Source organism: Haliotis rubra, unplaced genomic scaffold (genome assembly GCF_003918875.1).
Source record: "Haliotis rubra isolate DU_JTF1 unplaced genomic scaffold, ASM391887v1 Scf237, whole genome shotgun sequence".
In the NCBI taxonomy this organism is placed as follows: domain Eukaryota; kingdom Metazoa; phylum Mollusca; class Gastropoda; order Lepetellida; family Haliotidae; genus Haliotis; species Haliotis rubra.
This window is the reverse complement of record NW_025766414.1, coordinates 580,178-590,286: the sequence shown is the minus strand read 5'-3', so window position 1 is coordinate 590,286 and position 10,109 is coordinate 580,178. Positions and strand designations below refer to the sequence as shown.

At 43.1% G+C, this 10,109-nt stretch overlaps 1 protein-coding gene across 1 annotated transcript; it reads right to left on the bottom strand.

The window, feature by feature from the left end:
- Nucleotides 1–240: 240 nt before the first annotated feature.
- Nucleotides 241–7,522, bottom strand: LOC124278445 (monocarboxylate transporter 10-like). Its single transcript, XM_046714148.1, has 6 exons — nucleotides 7,259–7,522; nucleotides 4,497–4,731; nucleotides 3,607–3,946; nucleotides 2,753–3,122; nucleotides 1,959–2,452; nucleotides 241–1,679 (listed from the first exon to the last, which is right to left on the bottom strand). The coding sequence occupies exons 1-6, from the start codon at nucleotides 7,482–7,484 to the stop codon at nucleotides 963–965; spliced, it is 2,382 nt and encodes a 793-aa protein (XP_046570104.1). The 5' UTR covers nucleotides 7,485–7,522; the 3' UTR covers nucleotides 241–962.
- Between the last annotated feature and the right edge of the window lie 2,587 nt (nucleotides 7,523–10,109).

Genomic DNA, 10,109 nt, shown 5'->3' with positions numbered 1-10,109 from the left:
ATCCTGCTGATGACGTTCCATACAACACGGACTCCTATAATTCAAATATCGTGCAGTAAGTTTTGGGATGCCCCTCTTCCCATTCGTCTTTGAGCGTTTAGTTGCAAGAAAATGTACCAATCTGAACCAAATCTGAGTGAGTATGTGAAAGAAGGTAAACCACACGTTCTTTCAGAAGTCGCAGGCTTCATGAATGCAATGGTGTGTTTTTTGGAAGCTTGATATCTTCGGGAATACTCTTGTCACAAAAATTACTTTCTCTCACTGCCAGACATAGTTGTATGTTCCTAACAAAATACATACAGTTCCACCTGTAGTCATAATGAGATTTACTGACCAAACAAGCTAAAAGATTGCCAACAGTACCTTGGCCTCACGTACAATGACTGTCTCCCCAACCCCATGCTTGTCTTATTGAAATATCTAAAGGTAATCCGTGTCAATATTGTATCTATGGCTCCGTCCCATGAAGCAACAACTCAAATGTAGTAACCGGATTTACATTTGTCTCAGCGCTAATTTAAAAAACCCAATGCTTTGTGGAAAACTAGAATTAAAGGCTTTTGTATGGGAATAATGGTAAACCTAACACTGAAATTGTGCTTTGAAGGACAAACCTGCTTGTGTGAAGATACTGTTACGTATGTAAAGGGACATAACTCGTATTCCCTTGGCAGACGCCGACAACCGAATTGCTCCACCATGACTGGGTTTATCCTATCTCTATGATTTCGACTTACCACTACATTGAGCTGTGGACTTTTCGACAGCGCTTTCCTAAAAGATTCCGATCCAAGTCTACACTGTACTATATAAGCTTCAGCAAAGTGCATTCTGGGTGATTTAACGTCATATCAACATGATTCATACTCCCTAAGACACTTGCCTTCCACTACGAGTAATAAGTATTTAGCGCTCACAATACCACAAAGCATCTGTGGTAGATGCAAAATATCATAATATCATTGATTTTCTTCATCTTTGAAAAGATGACTAAAAACGTCCAACTCCAGTCCAGTTCCTGTACTTGTGCTAGATGTTTTCCGAAGCCTGCTTCGACTGGAGCTCTGTATCCCATCTCCAGACGCGTCGGATGTCCGACTTTGAGACTCTGCAGGCACCTGTTGACCTGCACCGCCGGCTGCCAGAACTGCCGAAGGTACAAAGCCACTGGAGTGCGTGCCACTCAAGCTTAAATCTGCGGTCCTGTTCAAACTGCCTCTTGAGTTTACAGACCGTGTCCGTGGCTCATTTTGAGCTCCAGCTAAACCCAGAGCACAGTTTGGAGTTGGAAGGTTCTGGGTGGACCTGTTGCTTAGTGTTCTGTGACAAGCTTTGGGAGTTTCTTCACTGCTCCTGAGTGACCTGGAGGCTGATCCACTTTTACCGGAAGACATGGACATGTCTGATACCCGTCTGGAGGCGATGGTGGCGAGGAACATGTCTATATGCTCCTGGAGGAGTTGATCCACGGAGCTCGTCATCGATGACACGGGAAGTGAAGAGACCGAGTTCATGTGGACCTCAACCGGGGTTGTTTGGGTGTTGCTAGCTTCAGGGGACGGTGGTGGTACCAGTCCTTGGGAACACTGAAGGTTTTGGGTGCGGTATACTGCCTTACGCAATTCCTCCAAGTAGCCATCAATGAAAGGATAGCCCCGTCTCGGGATGGAAATAAACTGGAAAAAATATATTATCATCTTAACAACGACCAAACCCCCGAAGCACACACAGTTTAGTTGACATGTACGAACTTTTGTCTTTCAATACCTTATTAAACAAAATTTGAAATAACATGAATTCAGTTATATGAAAAAGCATAATGCTACCGTGAAGAAACAAGTTCCTTTGCAAGTAGTGTCATCGGCTCCTAATGCATTATCGGCACTTCATGTATAACTAATCCTTTTAAGAAAAGTCAGCTTGTCGTGATGGATTTAGTAGATAAATGCATGTACCTGTGACTGGCCTAAGTTGCCTAAAGCATCGAACGTCGGTGCTGAGTTGTGTGGCATGGGATTGGACTGCTCTTCATGTGCATCGTGACCAAATTCAAATGTGCAATTATCAGGAACAGATCCACCCGTAGGATGAACGCCAACAACATGTTTCCTCGCCTCATCTTGTTTTCTGCCCGTGTTCTCTGCTTGGCTATTCTGTTTGGCCGAACCATAGTATGGATCTATGAAGCACGGCACGCCGGCATAAGGAACTGTTCCGGTCTCTGGGATGGAGAGATGAATCGTCTCATCAGAAGATCCTGAAGCTGAACTTCCGGCAGATCCCCTTGGATGATCCTCAGCCTCTGTGCTGATGACCCGCATTACATTGGTCGTGGTGGAGGTGCGCTGGGCCCAGGGCACAAAGAATAAGATGGCAGCACCAAGGATTACTGGGATGCCAGCGATGTGAAAGGCGACGTTGTAGTTGCCGGTCATGTCGCAGAGGAAACCTGTTAATTCGGAAACAAATAGTTATTATGAAAAATCAATAACATATTGGGACATACATTTCTCATTCTGGAACAAACATTGGAGTTTCGAGTACGTTATTCTGTATATTATAAATGGACATCTTTCACGTGTTTCAAACAAGAACATGATGCTTATGGAATGTTACAGGCTGTGTGCATATGATTCCAAACATCTTGTCTCTCTGGTCTTTCAGGAATCACATGTTGCCTGGGACAGATGTAACGATTTATAAATTACCATTATATAGTTATATATTGCTGACAACAGCCACTCCTCACCTGACACTGGCGGCCCCAGTGTAAACGTCAGGGAACAGACACAGGACATGAAGCACCAGGCTAGAACAGCTTTGTCAGCTCCAATCAGGGAGCTCGTCAGTATAGGCAGCAGCACTACGTAGCACCCGTCCACGAGCCCCAGGACGATGGAGTATGCCAGGAGACCAGCAAACGATTCAATACTGGGTAGGATCATGAACGCCGTGCCCGTGATGATCATTGTAAGTTGGTGGAGATGGAGGCGGTTCAGGAAGCCATATTGGACAATCTTGCCAGACAGTATACGACCGATGGTGGTGGCGCACCCTAGCGCCATGAGGAGGTAGGCTGCAGTATCGGCTGATATACCCTGACTCATGGCATAAGATACCTGAAAGATCAGAAGAACAGGTAAAGACTCCATCAACTGATAAAGAAAATGTCCTGTTGTTTACTATAGCTATATGTTTCTGTCAATGTTTTGACAATGTGTGAAATAAGTAGAACAGCAAATGAACTGACAGAGTACATACCGCTCAAGTATCTATCGCAGCCTGTCAGCTTAGTCAGTGACGAAGGTAGCTGTGTATTATAAAGGCCACTCTCGTGAAAGGTTGCGGTGTCCTTAATCGGGAAGAACTCGGGATAAAGCAACCCCTGCTACTTCAACACTAAAGCTCACCATCTACAAGGCTGACCTCTGCAACTTACCTCTTGGACTTAATCATTATTGTATAGGACCTTGTATATGTTGTGCTTTTGTATGTGCTATGGGCGCTGAACGTGAATGAAGCGAATCCATCGTTTTCGGCTTTAAGGTGCAGGTGAACATGTTTGAATGAAACATGAGGTAGCTATGGTACACTGTCACTTACTAGATGCACGTTAGGTATGAAGTACCCAAACATTACGAACGCCGTTGCCACAGCCCACAACACGAACACGCGATTCTTCCACAGCTTCAGGTCTTCAATAAGTCCCCGGATCACAGGCTGACTTATGTTGTCTATCGGACGCTGCGACCCCCGGGGGAGCGGCTTGATGAGGAGGTTGAGGAAGCAGAGAGCGATGTAGGCTCCGGTCATATACCTGAAGGTCATTCTCCAGCCGACAGTGTCAACCAGTCGCTGGCAGACCGGCGCCAGGGTAATGGTCCCCAGACTGCTACCAGCACAAACCAAACCAGTAGCGAGACCAAGGTATTTGTCGAAGTAGCTGTGGAACAGACAGAAGATTCAATAATTCCATAGTTCTAAGTGTTTGATGGATGTTTAACGTCAGACAAAGCATAACTCCAGCTACATAACTGTGGTTTTTAAATGACTAGACAATCCAGTGATTGACATCACGACCATCGATCTACGAAAATGGGCTACGATACCATGCATCAACAAAATCAGCGAGCCTGACCTCTCGTTGCAGTTAATCCATGGTTTGCTAAAGACCCAATTATAACCAAAATATTTACGAAGGAAAGCTTTTGGTCACTGCGGCTGACTATACCGAACATAATCCAGCCTCTAGGTTTAGGACGAGTATAATCATTTCATTTATATAATTTAGCTTAACTGTCTCTTTAATAAGTCATGTCATAAGGCGTGATGGTTGTTTTTTTTGGTTAAAACTGCCCTCAGAAATATCCCAATTATTCTTTTGACCGTAACAGTCCCAAACATATCTGACATGACATATAGAACCAAACATATTTGATAACGTAACCTGAAATACGAATACGTTGCCGACTGTTTCCATCATTCTGACTTACCCGTTAGCTATCACCATGACAGGGTTGATAACAAGGCTGAATCCAATGCCGTAGAGGAAGGGAAAGGTTACAAACATCACATCGATGTTGGTCACGAAGGAAGTGGAAAATACAGAGACGGCGCAGAAGGCACATCCGGTGATCATTGACATCCGGTTTGTGTATCGGCGCACAAGGATGCTGACGACTGGCGCAAACAACTTCATCATCCCATACGTCAGCGAACCCAACCAAGCTGCAACACACACATAACATTCTACTGGCATGGTGAGTGAGTGAGTGAGTTGGGTTTTACGCCGCTTTTAGCAATATTCCAGCAATATCACGGCGGGGGGAGACCATAAATGGGCTTCACAAATTGTGCCCATGTGGGGATTCGAACCCGGATCGTCAGCGTGACGAGCCGACGCTTTAACCATGAGGCTACCCCACCGCCCCTCTACTGGCATGGGATCAAGTATAAGCGCAAGTAGTAACTTAGACTGTAACGTGAAGTTATTTGTGGTCTGAGGTATCTAATTTCGCTGGCTAGTGTTACGTCCCTTTGTTTGAAGCACCATTTGACACAAATTGCAATCAGATAAAAACGGATCTCATTCATAATCGTCACATAAACGATGGAGAAGTAACGGAGACAAATAGTTAAGCAGAGCAGTTATAACCTCCTAACTAACTCACAGACGCTCACGCATAGGTGTGTTCGTGGACGTAATTTAGCGTCCAACTTTATCCCTTCGAAGCAGTTAACTACGTCCGACACCCTTTATTTGTTGTAATGCTGTAATGCAGGCGAAACTGTAGCTTTTTGGATGTGACGATTTTGGCGACATTATGTTTTGTTAGTCTTCATTTGTGTGGTGTAAAAGTACGTTTGTGCACACCGGGAATGTATTACCGGGACATGAAAATTCACGTCTCCCTCTCACAGCAAAATACTTTCATGATCCAGACTACTTACTCATTAATTAACTAAAAGTAACTAATTAATATCTGCATACACTGTATAGTTCATATGACAACCTAACATCCCCCGTCTGTTTTTTATATGAATAACCGTTATACTTGAAATGAAATTCAAACTAGTAAACAGAGAAAATATTTAATAATGAAGCATACAACTCTATGGATAGCAACTTCTTGTTTATTGCATAGGGCGACGTTTCTATGTAGATTCTTACACCCTGATCAAGCTATAAGTCTTAGTTGTATGCTTCATAAATGACTCACCAACTTCTAGAATCCTGAATAAACAATTAGAAAATATTTAATTACAGTCATCGCCCGTTTGTAAACACGACGTTCAGTTGCTTGCGAGTTAATACGCCCAGCATATTTGTAGCTGCCTGTCACATTTGGGAAGTTGGACTGGTGGTGGCGACATTTTAGAGATTTCCGTGAAAGTTAAGGCCAAAGTAAAAGTTGTCACAATTCCATATATACATGTTTCATATCATAAGTCTGTTCTTAAAGCAGAGTTTATTTTAGGATTGCGACTTCGTCGATAGTACGCGTTTATGAATCACAAGATATTAATAATACCAGGACTTCGTGAAGACGTATCCTGTCCCTCTAGTGCTACCGTCACAAACACATGCAAAGACACGTCAAGCGTTCTCCCGAACAATACATGGGGTACAAGTCTAAATAATATATCGTACCGGTTAGATGCCAAGTCGTCATGTTTGAAAACATTCTCCACATGCAAACGTAGGGGCTTTTCTAAGGCCATGCATGCTGTAACCCTAAACTAAGAGCTTTCTTTAGTGACTTTGAGTCTTGTGATGCTCTTTGAACTTTTTATTGACGTTGCCAACGAATAGTGTGGTTTTAACCAGGGCCTGTCGTAGTGAGGGGAAAGCAAAGGTATTCCTTGTATTTTTATGAAAATGGAACATAATCAATTACCGACAAATAATAATTTGTCTTGCTGGAGGTGTATTTATGTATCGTCTCTAAGGAATCCCAGCCTTTACCGTATATGAAAAGTGTTTGTTGGTCGATTTCAAACATTTCATTGTAAGCAGGTGGTCTGTCATGAAGTTCCAACTGGGAGTAAGCACCGAGTTTATGTATATCCTGATGTCGGCATTCCTTATATATTTTACACCCGCTTCCACTGACTTCATTCTAAAAACCGTTGCTATTTCTTATCCAACGTTATCTTGAAACACCGTACACCTTAGATTTCACACATCTCTGTTACCACATACATTTTCTCAGCATAGATTAGCTTCTACCTAAGTATAATGTTTGATTTCCTGAAGGTATACATTGTACGCTGTATAAAACAAGCGAACAACGAGTATTTCAGGTTAAGAAGACAGGGAGACTGTTCTGTCATTACTGATGTGCGTAATTTTCATTTACAGACACTTCTTTGCAGCATAAGGAATATACGTGACCGATTTAAACAAGAAATGTACCTTCTAACAATGCAGAAAGCTGCAATAGAATATGTTCGCCACTATTTAAATGAAGATCCAAGGTATTACCGTAGATTTGGCGGTAACCTCTCCACCTACAATAACAAGGGTCGGGCTAGATTGTAGGACACCGAGTACCTTCCGACATTATATTTAGGGATGTTCGCGAGTATATTCCTTCGTAATGGTTTCTCCGTTTTTCAGCGAATTTATGATGTCGATATGTATTATGAATAAGTAATTTTTCTTGACAAATATCTAGTTTTGGTGATGCTGATGGGTGGCGTATCACAATAGCGACCAGCAAAGTACAAACTAAGAGGTATTCAGCCAGATTACCTGCTTTGGCTTTGGTGGTTCCAAATTCCTCTACAAACTTCACGTAAAACACACCGTAAATGTTTATCAAACCATTGATAAACAATTGGTCAAACACAGCGCATACACAGAGTATCCAGGCGGTTGGGCTGTCTTTGATATCCTTGTTTCCCCTATTCTCCTTCTCCTCCCCGTCTTCGTATACCACATTGTCGATCAATCCCTTCTCAAGCTCAACCGACGCCATTTCCTTCCATGTGTACCGCCTACTAGGCTCACATGACAGTTCAGTGTGACGTCATTCTGATGACGTCACAAGCACAGTAGAAATGACGTCATGGAACAATGGAACGCCGATACGTTTACCAACAGTACCGCTAAGCTGGGCCCCATCTCGCATATCGCCAAGTTGGCGCAAGTAGCGAGTGACTGAGTGAGTGAGTTTAGTTTTACGACCCACTCAGCAATATTCCAGCTATAAGGCGGCCAGGCGCAAAGTAAGCCAATTTGTTTCGTGTAAGCCCTATATGTTGCAAGCTTTGTATTTAGATATTACTAGGGGGTTGCCCAACCTTATTAGCAACAGTCATGTGTAAGCCCGGGCGTTTTTTTATAATGGTTCAGCGTGTGGCCATATTATTACGTACAATTGTAATGGCGTTGATATCGTGTATAGCGATGCCCGTTTTTAAAATACTTCTTCTAAAAAAACGACGTAATATTTTGTCACATGATCGACCATGATGTCACGTGTCTGCCACGTGACTTTATTTTAATTTATTTGTGCATTCGTAGCCCACTCGTGTTATTCCGGGATAAGCCGAATAATATCTTTTTGGAGTTTACGGAAAGGGACGAGTGGTGACGAATGCTATTTGTCGTCTGCTACATATTCTGGCTATTTCCGGCAACCATGGGGAAATCGGATAATTTGTTGGAGCCACTTAAGAAATTAATTGTAAATTAGTTTCAAAGTGGCGAAAAATGTTCTAACATTGCAAGATTCTTTGGAATGCCTCGAAGCAGCGTATATTCGGTGGTAAAGCGGTTTAATTTAATCAACGTGGATCAGACGAGAATGCTCCCATAACAGGCCGTATGATAAAACTGACTCCTCGGGACAATCGACAACTTTTGAGGTTGGTCAGAGACAACAGGATTTCACGTTTGGGTGAAAAGACTGAGAATTTGAACAACAATAGGGCTACACGTGTATCGGTGAGGACTGTAAAGAGACGATTATATGAAAATAAAGTTCATAGAAAGAAAATCCGAATTCGTGACTATAATGTCAGAAATCGTTTGGCCTGGGCAAGGGGGCAACGATATCGTACAGTGATTACTTACTGGAATCGCGTGATCTTCTCTGACGAGTGTAAAATTAGCATTGGGGAAAACAATCGTGTTTTCGTTTGGAGACAGCCCGGTGAAGAATACCTCCCGCAATGTCTTTGTCCGGGACGACAGCCACGCGTCAGTTCGATGGTGTGAGGTTGTATCACCTGGCATGGTGTTGGTACCATTTGTGTTGTTAATGGCAACATAAATGCTCAGAAATACACAGAAATCCTCGATGATATGCTTTGGCCCGTTATAGCCAGACATTTTCCGGGAAACCGGTACATCTTCCAAGATGACAACGCCCCTGTACATCGGGCCTATGTCGTTCAGGATAACAAGCGACAAAATGACATTACTGGAATGTTGTGGCCTGCACAGAGTCTACACGCAAATATTATTGAGAACTGTTGGCTCTACCTGAAGAATAGACTTCAGGGACGCCGAAGAAACATTCATTCGGCTGCCGACTTGGAACGCGAAGTGCGGGACATTTCGGAAAATATTCCCCTCGATTTCATCAGAAATCTTTATTCATCGATTCCAAGGAGGATGTTGAAAATAATAAGGAACAAGGGACACATCACAAAATATTGAGGTAAGACTGTTTATAATTAACGAGTTATGACACTTTGAACTCCCGCGTAAATTTGTCGTCAACTATTGGTCCGCCATGTTTGTACGTAATAATATGGCCATCCTCTGTAGCTACGCCACTGTCGGCGGTCTGCAAATAATTCTGGACTAGACAATCCAGTGATCAACAGCATGAGCATCGATCTACGCAACTGGGATATAATGCCATGTGTCAACCAAGTCAGCGAGCCTGACCACCCGATCCCGTTAGGCGCCTCTTACGACAAGCATGGGTTGCTGATGATTTATTAATTCTAACCCGGATCTTCACGTGTCTGGCGCAGGTAGGCGTGTGGAAAGATGGATGCAGTCTGACAGCAAGCGCACGTTATTTAACAACTTTCAGCAATTTTTTCATTATTTCTTCCTGCCTTTTCCGGTAAACTAATAAAATGTTTTATGAACCATTGTGGATGAACTACATGCTCTGGAGGGGCGGTGGGGTAGCCTAGTGGTTAAAGCGTTTGCTCGTCACGCCGAAGGCCTGGGTTTCCCCAAACTGAAAACTGAGAACTCAGGCCTAGGCAGTCAGTCAGACATGTCTGGCCCAGTATGAGTTAAGCGTTTTCTGCTCTTAAACTGAAAACGAGAACTCAGGCCCTAAAGGCCTTAGTGAAGCTTTTCTGTGCGATATACTGACTGTTCTATAAAACACGAAATAATTGCTATAATTAGTGAAGAGACTGAAAAGTGCGACAATTTACAGTAAGACTGCAACAAACACACACACAAAAACACACACACACAGACAGACCCACCCACACACACTCAAACTTTAAAAATGAAAGTAAAACTAATTATGTAAACGTTGCATTATCTTGACTGACACACGGACAAAACGTAGCATGGTGCGTAGACAGGCAATGCTGGAGTCCATCCATATGTACGTACGTCCACG